General features: G+C 37.6%; 1 protein-coding gene across 1 annotated transcript; it reads left to right on the forward strand.

Moving 5' to 3' along the window:
* The first annotated feature begins 269 nt into the window (after nucleotides 1-269).
* On the forward strand, nucleotides 270-14,293 carry LOC114524978. Its single transcript, XM_028546236.1, has 31 exons — nucleotides 270-630; nucleotides 925-975; nucleotides 1,318-1,368; nucleotides 2,109-2,171; nucleotides 2,340-2,360; nucleotides 2,809-2,880; nucleotides 3,106-3,167; nucleotides 3,567-3,656; nucleotides 3,981-4,021; nucleotides 4,366-4,494; nucleotides 4,871-4,943; nucleotides 5,169-5,199; nucleotides 5,414-5,518; nucleotides 5,623-5,715; nucleotides 6,033-6,143; nucleotides 6,317-6,373; nucleotides 6,484-6,669; nucleotides 6,871-7,383; nucleotides 7,886-8,074; nucleotides 8,325-8,379; nucleotides 8,587-8,696; nucleotides 8,933-9,260; nucleotides 9,581-9,896; nucleotides 10,160-10,605; nucleotides 11,679-11,722; nucleotides 11,992-12,078; nucleotides 12,154-12,185; nucleotides 12,481-12,535; nucleotides 12,827-13,101; nucleotides 13,216-13,402; nucleotides 13,552-14,293. The coding sequence occupies exons 1-31, from the start codon at nucleotides 400-402 to the stop codon at nucleotides 13,708-13,710; spliced, it is 4,263 nt and encodes a 1,420-aa protein (XP_028402037.1). The 5' UTR covers nucleotides 270-399; the 3' UTR covers nucleotides 13,711-14,293.
* Nucleotides 14,294-14,307: the final 14 nt, after the last annotated feature.

Genomic DNA, 14,307 nt, shown 5'->3' on the forward strand with positions numbered 1-14,307 from the left:
TTGCATACTACTATATCCCTCGTAATGAAACATGACGTCATGAAATAATAGTTATTCAGTTTTGATCCCATGATAAAATCTTTCAGAACGGAAAGTTTGTCTTCTCTTTCCCCGTCCATTTATGAATCTTCAGTTCTAATATTGACTTTGTTTAATTTGGCTGAACTGGCAGACGTGAACGTAGTTTCCATAACAGAAAACAATTCTATTTTGATTTCAAAATCTTAAGTAGCAAACTCATGCAAAGTCTCTCGGAACACCATCTAATTCATTTTTTCCCACTCCAAATCGAACTGTAATTATTACGTGACGTCATATTCGTGCGCAATTAGCGCAATTATATATTCTATTCCGGCGGTGTTCAAAAGAGAAGAAAGTTTAGGTACCTTGCTAAATAGAATGCCGCGGAAATACGATAAGAAAACAAAGGCTAATTTTCGCGCTGGCCGGCGAAACTCAAGGCGCCTTAGCATGCGAGTGAACATGGTATCACCTGTCCTTTCCATGTTTGATGATGAATTTGATCCTGCCATTGATGATACCATGTTGATGCTAAAAGCAAGAGGAATGGATCGCGAAAGAGAGCGTTTCGCAGAGGCTTTAACAGAAGTACGGGACAGAATTTCCAAGGTAATGGGTAGTGGGTTCATTTTTGGGAGATGGAGCACTTAGTTTCGGGCATACTTCTCCACTGAATTCTGTTGAGATTTAGAGTGCAACTGAGTCCAACCGATACCGTGTTTCCTTCGTTTTTGAGCTGTTGTGGGCTTTTTGTAAAGAAAGCATTTCGGAATGATGTGCTTTGAGTAAATATGAAATTTCTAGCTTCTTTTGTGAGTTGCTTCACGTCCTGTCGTAACCATGCACTTTCGTGTTGAATGGGAACATGATGAAGCTATTCCATGTTTGTATTTCATTTCCCAGATTGTGGATGACTATGACGCAATGCTGGAAGAATCAGCTCACATTTATAAAGTGAGTAATGGTCAGAACTTAATATCACCGCAAGTGAAAAATACGTCCATAATGGAGATCACTGCTCCTTCACCAAACACTATTTCAGGCATTTTCGGCGAACACAGCATGGTGCTATCCCCATAATCTGTGATGTAGAGAATGCAGTGTAGTGCTGGGGAATTAACGGCTTGTAAATTTAATAATATTCATGACGGGCAGAGGGTGGTTATATCTTAACCTTATCTTTGTAATATGTATATACACAAGGACGTCTACCTGCCGCTATAGGCCACCCAACACGTAGTTTGAAAAGAGGCTTCTGAGTCATAATCGAGTATGTTCTTATGTCTTTTACATCAGGATTATATTGATGAACTACAGGAGCAGGTATCCGTTATGCCTGGGAGTAAGGTACGTCAGTTGGAAGCAACGAGATGAAGGACTCCAAGTCTCAGTCCAACTCTTATAAAAGATAAATCTGTTCTGTTTTATTATGTTCGGGATGTTTTATATAAAAGAAATGGTAGACGTCGCGCATTCACTTTTTAATGCTGTGGAGTGGAGAAGACTTTCTACATGTCTCATCTACATGTCTACTGTCGTCTCGACAAAACGCTACTGAACTTGTTCGTTCAGTTAATTCATGATACATGATGCAATATGGCTTATTTGAATTATCAAGATAGGTCCGAGATCTTTAGCTCAGCTAATAGCTCTCGTGTGCGGCGGGCTTTTACAAATTATCTTCTTTTATTGTTAAAACCATTGTTTAACTATCTAAGACAACCTAGCTCGATTAGTTACGAGATTAGTAATTCGGCATTTTTGTGCATGTAGCTGTAATTTGCTTAGACGCCAATTCCCAGAGGTATAACAACGCGCGTTTCAACAAAAGATTATGGTAATCAGTTGTATGGGGTGACTACGAGGATTTTACTAAACGCTGACATCGGCAAGTTATGTTATTGATGAGTAAAATCTTTTGTCTTTCTGAAATCGTTAACCTCCATAAATGATTACAAGACAATGAGTCAGCGACAGGTCCGCCTTCACATGGAAACCACGTTTTATGCAGTTGACTTTCAAACGGGAATAAGATTACCTTATTGCAGTCTGAATAATGAATGGTTATGAATCCATTCTATTTTTAGTTGAAGCACAATATTCTACGAATACTGTCAGACTATAAATTTGTGTGTGCGGAGAGAGAAGAGGTATTTACATATATGACACCACGCATATGTGTCGAAACTAAAGTCTTTGGTATACTTCATTGTGAAACTTTAGGGTAGGAGTAGAAATATACAGTATACTAACCCTTTCACTGAACCTTTCCCGCCTTAACTCGTATCATAATTTCTTATTAATTTTCTGTTTTTCAGCTTTTACACGCACTGCAAGAGGTAAGGTAAATCTTACTTCTTACGCCACATAAATATTCAATAAAGATTTAATTGGATAATTCTCATTTCATCAATAACGTCTTCCCTTATTCAATTGCATGGCTAGCTTAATTTACTGTACCAAACTCACTTTAAACGAAAATGTTCTCTTCAAAGACATGCATGCGAGTCTTGGTGTCTAAGACTGTATATTATCAGTATATTATATGGCATAAAGGAGGCGTTACACTGTGTAACATTTCTTGCTTCTACTCTTAAGGCATCTAACTGTTGACAAATACGAATATTTCTTACGTCGTTATGATCTGCTACGTTTTCTTAGCATTTCGAACACTCTTTACAAGTTAACATCCCTCGAAATTATAATTGCATTTTAATGGTTATAGCTATTCATCCATTTTCATACTAGGTTGACAGTGATTTCCTGCCATTTATTATTTAATTTTAGAGTATGGATGCACAAAAGAACTGCATGAAAGAGGTAAAGTCTCTCATTCGACGTATACGTTCCAAGAGAGAGGTGCGGAACCACTGAATAAAATTAAAAGCCGACATAATGACCAATGACTTGCCATCTATTTGGCGAGCACCTCAGCATTCAGTAGAAACATCACTGAAATAACTAGTATAGAAACATCAAATAATTAGCTAGAGGTAAATTCGTTCACCTTTTAATTTATAGGCACCTCCTTTGTTTTATTTCATACCATTTAAAACCATCACTGTTCGTTTTTTCCCTTTTCAGATACCAGCATATTTTGACGATGATGATGAATTTGATTTTTACACATCCGACCTTTGCCTTCGGTAACTTGATAATTATATCATTAATTCCTTGTCATTAACGAGTAGAAGTTGAGGAATTGGACTTAGCCAGGGTCTGTTTACATGGAGCGAGTTATCCCGGCTAGGCGAGGTAAAAAGCGCATGCATCACATCAAAGATTCATCACCTCGCCTAGCCAGGATAACTCGCTCCTTGTAAACAGGTCCTTAGGCTTACATAGCTACAACTAGTCAGCTTTCAAGTATATAATATGTAACTTAGCCACTTGAGGAGACGTAATGAGACGTAATGTATATATAGCCGTAAAATTGCACATTTTCAGTCACATTTGTATCTAAAGCAAAAAAAGAACACCTCTTAGCAACACTCGTTCCGTATTTGGGACTTTCGTATATCTAGATGAACATAATTATATTTTAGAGATTATACCAAAACATTAAGATGGTTTTCGGAAAAATTCAAGGATATGGATGCCAAAGTGTGCATGCTGAAGAAGCGTGAGTCGAAAGGGTACGTGCTGATTTATGTTGAAAATTTTTGACATCAGTTGTCCAAGAGTGAATGCTGGTCATGATAATGTTTATTACAATAATGTCAGACGTAGGGAGTGATGAAGTGATGATGTTAGAGAGAGCGATGAAAAGAATTAATCAATGCATATATATTATATTATTCAGTTATATGAACTTCAACACAATGAATATAAAATATCAACAGGCCATACACATAAATAATTAGGTCTTGGTCTCAAAGTCGTTACAATTGATGCAATATTAAATATTTCTCTTTTATATATAACAATGTTAAATCAATATTATTCTCAATTTCATGCAGGGATAAAAAGAGATCGAAGAAGGAAAAACAAAAAGAAAAAGGTCCACATTGTAGTGATCAATCTTTGCGCTGCATGGCTATGAATCGTCAGCCTAGTCCCAGGCCTTGTAAGCGCGTGTGACGTCACAAGAATGCAAGGCGCGCTAAGGAAGACTAGGGACTAGTCTGATGAATCGTTACGTACATGCACGTAACATATCTTTGCAGGGACCTTAGTTGATCCTCGACTTGATAAGGTTGCAGGAGGAAAATTACTTTCCCTTTCCCTATCTCTTCTTATTAACCAATATCTGTAAACGAGTTTTTCAGGCGCGTCTAAATGAAAGACATTGATGTGAAATCTTCATACTTATATATAAGTGCGCAATGTTTTGGAATGTTTCAGCCAAAGCTGTTGAGAATGTGGCGGAGAAGTTGGAACCGGCGAACAGCAAGGAGCGTCTTGACACATGGAAGTACGCTGCAGAAGAAATAGTTGATCTGTTGAAGACAGTTCGTCAAGAAGGAGAAGGAGGTAGAGTGTGATCATATGGACCAGTTATATAGTTATATTGATTTGGCAATGCACTTGTTACAATTGCATTTTCTGCCATTCGATCTTAGTCTAACTTGTACTGGAAGTGCCGCAAAGTATTACAACAGTTATTACTACCACCGGTAAATTTGAGTTATAAAATTTCCTTTGAAAATTCATGACCAATATCGTTATGTTCAGTTACTTACGTGGAAAGCTTAATGCCACATGAGGTTTGATTGGCTCCGCAAACATTAGGCGTTTGACATCTGCCATTCAACTGTCTCAATGCAAACCGCTGCTACTAACACACGAAGTATTTGTCATGCATGATTAAATAACAAGGGTTCACTTTATGTAATCTATTTTGAATTAGGTAAAGATATCCTGGCCGGCGAGTTACAAAAAATCAGTAATATTATGAGCAAACAAAACGAAGAGATACAAAAGTACGTGTTTTAACTTTTACCGTTCCTGACGGCGAAATTCAATTTTAAATATACGGGGTCTAATCATTAATTAATATAGGGCTAGTTTATTGTATAATCTTAATAATAAAGAAATGGAATTAATAAATTATTATTATAGTAGGGATAGTACAGTACCTTAAAACATCATTTTTTCCTGCATGCATGGGAGAAAATATTTCATTGCCATAATTTGGATGCTTTTAGGAAAACGGATATGTTGCAAAAAGAAAAGGAGGTATAGTATAAGCCGTATTCCATTTACTCATGCAGCCTGAATTGGATAAATTTGGACGTTATGACACGAAACAAACACATAATGATGAAAACGTAATTTAGAATCGGTATAGAAGTTCCTACGTGTGTAAACATGCCTATATATGAATATACATTAAGCGGTCTAGCTACGACACTTTGGACATATTCATAATATAATCTTTTCACTGCCACAGGCAACTCTTAGAATGAAGAAGAATCGCGATAGGTTGCAGCTTCAGATACGAACTTTGGAAGACAGACTCAAGGCTAAGCAAGACGAAGTTACAAACTGCAAACAGGTATCTAAATATGTTTATATAGTTGACAAGTGGACAGTATCGTGTGCTTTATAGTGTACTTTGAGAGCAGGGGCTAAAAATCATTTTCATGCACGATGGTGCAGTATATCCAAGACATCGTCAAGAAAATGAAGAACGCTCCAGGCGAAATTAAATTTTCTCTTGAAGACGTGGATGAAGATGATTTACAGGATGAGGTAATGTAAATTATTATCGGCAAATTTAGTGGTAATTATATTAACAGTCACCATATAATGACGTCAAGCTATCTTAATCGGCAAGTCTATTATGCCCAATGATCTCTATATTATAGTTCAGTGATCATGCCTCGTGCACTCAAATGTCTCAGATGCTTCGAATCAGCTTTCTCAGTTGAATACCATAGTATATAATGCACCATAGCGACGGCGTAGATTAGGTGTGGTCTGAAAATTTGAGTGTGAGGTTATACTGCATGTTTTATGCTTATGCATGTTTTTTGTTTTCATTCTTTCCTTATGATTTTAACTACTAGTTACCAACAGTAATGAGAAGACGATTCACCCTAACAGAATCATCTTTGGAAGACGATTTTGCAAAGATGAAAATGAAGGATGCTCAAAAAAAATCGAACGATCTACAAGAGGTCATTTGCATTTAACTAATAACTGTAAATAATCCATCTATCGATTTATCCTCATTCCACCTTTTAAAGATATTCCTAGGGTACGGAATATCTGTGAATTAGCAAAAGTATTTTAACCATAGTGTTCATGGCCACATGGACCTTTACGGTGAATGCTTTTAATTTTTTTCCAGGAAAATTCAAGATTACAAGGAGAGGTGACAAAATTGGGAGAGGCTTTAGTTCAAAAGGTAATATTCATGTGGTGTAACCTTGCATACATACACCATGTCTTTATCATGTTTTTTGGACCATTCATTGTTGTCGATGAGTAATCTTATTATATTTATCTAATCGCCAGGACAGAGAATTTGCAGAGTTGAAGTCAATGTTTAGTGAAGGTGTAGGATTACCATGCCCAAAATGTCAGAGATTGACTGGTACACCTGGTTCGGAAAATGACTCACTAACCCCAGAAAAGGAACAATTGGAAGTTTTGGAGCAGAAGTTGCGGGAAAGTGAATCAAAACTAGAATCTACAGTGGTGGTAATGAACATCTTTTAACAATTTTTATAATTTTCAACCGTGTGTATAATAACTTTCTCTGTAATTCTTTTTTTCCTATTTTCTTTGCTGATCAACTATTTAAATTCTTATATTTTGTGTTACTGAATACTGATGCTAATTGCTGAAGTGACGCGATATTGTGGTTTTTAATGATATTTCCAATCAAATTTGTTATTTAAGGAACTAGCCAGAATGCGAATAAACCTGGCTTCATCGGGAGTAATCTTACCCAGTTTCGTCAATGTCAGCAGTCAAACACGAGCAAGTGACGACCAAATATCGAATGAGGACGAATCGGACCGATATGGCTCTTCTTATTCCAGTTTGAACGAGGAAATGGAAGCACCAAGATCTGAAAGTAGTTTAGTTGAGTTTGTCATTACAGAACCATCGCCATTTTTAGAAAATAGCGTAGATGAAGCAGAGGTGACTCCTCAGGAAGTCAAAAGAAGTAGCAAGAAGCGCAAGACAAGAAAACAAGAAAAGGGGGGTGAAAAGAGTAAAAAAACAACACCGAGAAAGGATCATTCTAGAAAGCCAACAGCCCGTCGTGAACCTCACTCTGAGTTAGAGGCTAGAAACGACGATGAGATTGCCGTTCACGAGCAACAAGAGACCAGAGAAGAAACTGATAGGGACCTTGCCGAAAGTAGGAATATATCCTCAAAGAAAAGTATCAAAATGGAAAACAAGGTAGTCTGAATAATAGTTAACTTACAGTAAAGCTTTGGGCAAACTAGGAAATATTTCTGCGGAAATATTGTTTAACAAATTTGGCAAATACATCGGAAACATTTGTGTAAGAAACATTGCCACTCAGCCTCAGGATAAATTATGTATATCTCGGGTTTTTTCCAGCTCTAAGAGAACTGTACCTCGAATAACCATATGCATGCAGAACAGGAAACAGTGATTCCGTATCACAAATGACAAACACATGCCGTATCACAAATGACAAATCACATGCATGCATACATCTAGGAAACGTGAAATGTTTCTAAATCTAGTGGAAAACATTTTTGCTTCCCCGAAAGTAATTTTTTTTCTCCCCAACTGCATGTTTTAACTTTCAACAACTTGGCCAGGAAGAAAACATTTGAAGAATTTTTTGCAACAACTTCTCGATTTTCGTATATGTAGCTGTTGTTCGACTTTTCTACAACTTGCTTTGTATACCTTTAAACATTTTCTTCAGGCAGTTCAAACTATCCATGCCGGAGGCACTAGTTCTGTTTTTGGTCGTAGTCCGCTAGCTCGGGATGTTGCAGGCTCGATACCTGGCAGCATAGCGGATGCAAGGGAACGTATGGATGACTTGAGAGAAGAAATAGCTTCTTTAACTGATGGGAAAATAGAATTGGATGACACTGGATGGAGAGGACGAGTACGTTTAGTAAAGTAATTTCCAAAAATACACCGGGCCGTCTAGAGTTTGCGTTCTCATGCGAATTTCATTCAAACAATATGCTTAAGTCTAATTTACACTATGAAGCAAGCTTTTTAAAATACCATTGTTTTATTTGTATAAGCGTCACAATTGTCAATTCTTATTTGCTTAGTTAATTGAATCTTTATATCAAATACATAAATCCTATTTTCACTGTCACTTTTACTGCGCTTTTATTTCTTTTTAGTTGCAAAAGCTCTGCAAAAATATTGAGGAAATGCTCGACGAGACTAAGGCAGGAGGTAGATTCGTTTTAATGTAGAATAATCTACTAATTGTAAATATCTAAGAATTTTACATATCACACATGCACTTTGAGTTTTTGACGAAAATTTTCTATAAAGTATCACTTAAATGTCGTTCAATTAAGTAAGACTCAGTCTTTAATTGAGATGAGAGGTTTTAGATGCAGTCCCTTTTTTTCCATCTCTCCCTCGCTCTCTCTCTAGGACAACTGGAGCGAGTGCTATCCTCTAAAATAACAGGAGAGAAAATGAAGGGCGCAGTCGCAGGAGATAACCGCCATGATTTTCGTATTACTGAAGGGGAAATTCCCCAGGTTAGTAATATCACCGTGTAAAATGGTGAAGTATGTAATGGTGTCGCGACACAGTGTTGAATAGGCGAAATAGTATTGAATGAACATAGAACGTGGAAAGGAATTCGAAGGTGGCGAGGATTATGAGTAATAGTACCATCGTATATGTATATTTGTTGCTATATAATGCCTCCCACTAATGATTTTTTAAAAAAGTCCCTGACCCTGGTCTTAAAACGACTTATACTTCAATTTAGTACGCATCAAAGAAAAGGAAGAGTATTTTTATGCGTTTGGTGGAGAACAACTATGAAAAAAGAGGGAGCCTCATGCCGGATGTCGCTGCTCCCATCCAAGATACCTTTGGACGGTACAGCCGTGCCAGAAGCATCCACACTCCTCAATACATGAATATTATTGAGGAACCGGATACGGATGATCAAAAGACCGGATTGCCTGCTCAGAAGCGACCTAAGACAAGCAAATATTCATCACATGATACTCCTGCAAAAAGCGACATTCCGAAACAAACTGCACCGAGATTGGAGAAAAGCAAGAAGTCGCATCACGACGTACAACATTCAGGTAATACATGCAATGCAGGGTAATCACAAGTGAAGCACTTGCTGATGGATGTATTGCTTGTACAGAAACAGATTTGTTTACTAGAAAAGTTCATATTAATGCTTGGAAGATTTTGTTTTACCTATCTAAAACCACGAATATTTTGAATATTGTTTTATCGCGATTTAAAAGTACCTATTGCGTTCTTCATACTTTACACTTACTGTAAAGAGAGGCGGGAAAAGAAGATGCGCATACAATTTATGGTGTAAAGCACTTTGTGGCGACTAATTCTTAACTTGTTTGTGAGTACGTCCCGTGAGACATTTTCCTTTTTGTAGGAGAGCAAGTTGGAAAATCCGAGAAACAAACAACAGGAGGGCTCAAACAAACCCCACCTAAACATTCCGACTCGCACCCTCCAAGTCATCCTAAAGATGACATGAAGGGGAAAGTAAGAAGACAGAGTTTAACATTCAGTGGAGAAGATGAAGTCAACGCACGATACAGCAAACCATTTGGACTTCGTCGACGAAGTGTTTTTGGCCACGCAGGTGTTATAGAAAAATTAGCTTCTGCGACGGGTTTGGACAATGCTGGACTATCAGGGGAGAGCAAATATTTAGATGGAGGACAAACATACCAGCGAAATGACGGGTAATGTTTTTTTACATGGGGTAATGTTTTTTTACGTGGACCGAGCATGTAGTTATGCCTGGTTCACATTTGGTGATTCATATCTGCTGTCTAAATGGTGGACGACATTATTGCCATCCGCATGCCATGTCGTGATATTCAGTCCAGTTTAAAGAAATGAATGCCCTGCGAGTTCGTGTGAAATGACATGTACATGCACGTATTAAGGTACGTCTTGAAGTACGTACCGAATTTGGAGGCCATCTTTATTTCTTACTTTTCAGATATTATGATGGCCAACAAGATGAATTTATCAGGGCTCTCAGCCGCGGTCGAGGCGATGGTTATAGAACAAGTGATCCTAGTACGCCTGAAAGAGGTTTTGATGAAAACCATTTAAGGTATAGAAAGATGAGTAGAGGAAGGTTTCGTCCGTCAATGCATCCCTTCATTGGCTTAAGTGAAGAAGACCGAGCAAGCTTGACAAACATATACAACACGAGGCAAAACGCCGGCAGTAGATTTGGTAGAAGAACTTCGGACTATGACGAAGATGAATCGGAAATCGAAGTTGGCACATTAATGAGCGATTTTCGTAGAGACAGTTTAAGAAAGGCATTTCTTAGTTTGGGTTTGATGCATCTTAAGGGACGTGGTGATGATGTGAAAGCAGACGAACGTCTTACAATGGAGGATCAAGTAAACATCGTGGCAGAAATGGCAATGGAAGGTAGACGTGTATACTCATTTTGTGTCAAGATTGATAGCGTTTGTGTAGATTATCAATGGTTAGGGACCTGTCAGAAATTAGGAGGGGGGTGAAGGGTTTATATTGTGATGAAAAATTCGTCGACCCTCCTCTGGTAAAAGAATAAATTGTCTTGACCTCCCGCAGAGTGTGTCCCCGTCTCCCCTAAAAGAAACAGCAAAATTTTTTATTTTTGATTCAGTACTATATATTCCGTACAGCAGTGTTGTCTTACTGTTCTGTCCCACTTATTACCAGGCCCACACCTGTTGCGGCATTGCCCTCCCCAAGATAATATCCAATTGCTTCGTGTCAACATCCAAAAGCAGATGTCAATTTTTTGTCCGTTTTCACATTGTGAAGAACTGAACCGTAAAAAATATAAAGTACGGTGTAAAATTCGTCCATGCGTAGCCTGAATAAGATTCGCAAATATGTAATGTTTGCCAACATTATAATATAGCGTTTGAGCTATTCTGCAATCTGATTGGTTGAGATACTCACTGTAACAAAAACAAAATGGCCGACAGTTTTGCTCAGGTGATAAAGAAGAAATTAAAACACAATTTTTAAAAGTGCAGTTCCTAGAGATTAAAAAAATGAACAAAATACGAGATAAAAATATTTAGGGGTAAGTACAACAAACAAAAGGAGCTTTTTGTTCATGAAAACGGTCTTTTAAATGTAATTTAACATGTAAACACTCAGCGAAGGATTGACTGAAATTATAATTTATCAATAGCCGGTTTAGTTAAATTTTTTATGCAATTTTTATTGCATAATTATTTATTCACAATTATAAAACAATTATGCCACTCTCTCTCGTCATATATGGCTGAAAGCAGACTCGGTGCTGCTAAGCAGCTTGTCGGCTCGTGATATAATTTTTAATTATTCCACCAGACCACCACTCGAAATGACTGTTAATTATTCCCACCCACTTTCTACTGACCACAGGCCGAAGATGTAAGATGTAGTGACTGCATAATACAGTTGAAATGAATTAAATTATTAAAACTATTTTTTAACTTGGTGCATATAAATTCAAATTTTAGTATTGAAGGCCACATGTGATGTATTTTCGAAGACTCGTAGACAAGTAAGACTACATGTTATAATTAAAAGTATTTTATGTAATGTGTATGATAATGAGTATGGGCAGTGTCATGGTGCCACCGCGTGTTCAAATTATGCGCGCACCTAAAACGTTGGTCTTATCAGGTGCTTCAACATTTATTTCTTAGCCCATTACTGCATGAGCAAGTTTCTGTCCGTGAAAAAACCCAAAAACTAAGTATTTAAAATGTTAAAAAGCGTTATGAGAAAAAGCGTTATCTCATAACACGAAGATGTACCTATTTTTTTCAGTCCCATCCAATTCCTAACCAACAATATTTTAAAAAACCCGATGAGGAGGATGAATTGGAGAGGATCAGAGGAATCCAGTCACCAGCTGTACGTATTTAGCTATAAAGTATATTATTCAATCGGCGTATGCATGATTGCTGAAATTTTTACTCCTTTCTATAGATACTTCCACCAGTGAATTCGCCGGAAAACAGGTATGCTACAAGTAGGCAAACATGTGCGTTACAGTTATGCTATATGTGAACTGCCTATGTTTCAATAACGTCTTAATCCATCTTATTTTTAGCATCAAATGTGGTATAACAACGCCTAAATTAGACAAAACAAAAGAGTTAGTTACTCTCCTGACGAAGGCCCGCAGGTCGAAACGTCGAGAAGTGTTTTGTCTAATTTAGGCAGTTGTTATACCACATTTGATGCTAAGTTGTTTGAAGACGTTGCCACGCTGCTCCCTGGTTATATTGGAACTTATCTACATCTTATTTTTAGGCCGCTTATTTTCGAAGATGAACCGAAAGATGATCCTGACAAGAAAAATAAAGAGGTTAGCTTATGACGGGGCGGTTATATATCTTACAACTGACAAGATAACCGCCCTGCTTATAATTAGAGTTGTCTACATGCAACGCTTAAATAATTGGACCCAAAACAGCCCCAAGATCAGCCCAACTCTGAAATGGCTAACTGCTCTATTGTTTCGCTAGCCGTTTTGTGATTAAATTACAGTACATGCAACTTCATATTACGGTTGAATTTTTATCGTGGCCACTTTTGTATTTATTATTTAACTGCTGTTTATATAGTTTTATACTGAATCAGCGTATATGTGTTGTAGATATCTTTGCCAGAAATACCCTCGGAAAGTCCAGCAAAGCCAGTTGAACAAGAGACTCCCTCCGTATACGGAAGGAAGCCAGACGCAATGAGAAGGTCTCGGCAAGGAAGTGAACAAAAACAAAGAGATTTTTTGGCGAATTACGCAGCAAAACGACGAAGCGTAAACCGTTCTCATCCGTTTCGAAACTTCAATGCGCGTAAGACTGTTATGGAGAGAATCTTAGGCAGCAAAATGAGTGCCCTTGGAAATGTATTGGGACAGGAAAATTTTAGGTAAGAATAAATATAAATTAAATTAATTTTGAATGCCTTAATCATTTAATAATATTTAAACAATGAATGTGAAGCTTTCCAAAACAATTAAATGAAGCGCATGCATCTTAACAGATATGGCGCTATGCGAACACACAGAAATTCATTATCAAGAAGACCAGTTACCGGTGATGAAAACGCATTTTCGTTAACAGCACAAGCAATTAAATTACCAAGCACAAGTCCTCATTCCAGTTTTCATCCCATTGCTCAGCCAACGCTTCGAAAGGGGATACCAAAGAGTCCTTCTGTTGGTGCACAGGTATAATGACGTATTGACAACTTAAGACAACTTGTCATATCGCTAACAGGCGTTACTCCAAGCCATTAATTCTGCAATCCTTTCCAAATCAGTATATATCCACACACCGATACACCTGAACCCAAACAAGTATAATTGATTTTCCCCAGGGCCTCTCAGGAGGTGGAGCTTTATCGTTCTCGTCATCTATCGCTAAAGCAAAGTCTGATCAAACCCATAACAGATTATTCATTGGCTCTAAAAATCGGGAATCATCAAAATGGCCAGCAGGTAAACTACGACACACTGGTATTCGAAAAAGACTTTAATTACGATGCTTGTTCAATTTTGAAAATTTTCATTAAAAAATGTTTCAAGAAGTAGGATAATAACGCAATACAACACCGGCCATACAGGATTGAACTAATCTTTTAAAATGGTTAGTAAAACTTCGTTTCCAAGCAATGCAAATGTAATCTTCGGAAGGCCTCCCAACACGAGAAAAATTTAGCGACAGTTCAAATTGGGCAGATTTAGAATAAGGACAGGAACATCAAAGAACTCGAACAACGTGAAAATGGCGAGTAACTAGCGTGACAAGTCCATAAATATAGGCGCAATAGCGCGTCACGCCAATTGTTCGCCATTGTCCTTATCCACGTTCAAATTCTCATGCTAACTGCTAAGTCTGTGTATTAATTTAGAACAGTCATGTGAATTTTTATCCATACCAGAAAAAGACCACACAGAGGCATTGCGGTCTTCGTGCATATCGGTTGCTACGCCTTATCCGTTAGGCCACGAAGTCTGCCTCTGGGTTGTGGTAGCTATAGAATCTTTAATGGAGATGCAAGATATATAGCGTGTCTAAAAAAACGAAAACTATTGAAATCAAGTTCGCGAATTTCAGCCTGTGGGGATTTAAT

The sequence above is a fragment of the Dendronephthya gigantea genome, unplaced genomic scaffold (genome assembly GCF_004324835.1).
Source record: "Dendronephthya gigantea isolate DGI-Jeju-01 unplaced genomic scaffold, DenGig_1.0 000032F, whole genome shotgun sequence".
In the NCBI taxonomy this organism is placed as follows: domain Eukaryota; kingdom Metazoa; phylum Cnidaria; class Anthozoa; order Malacalcyonacea; family Nephtheidae; genus Dendronephthya; species Dendronephthya gigantea.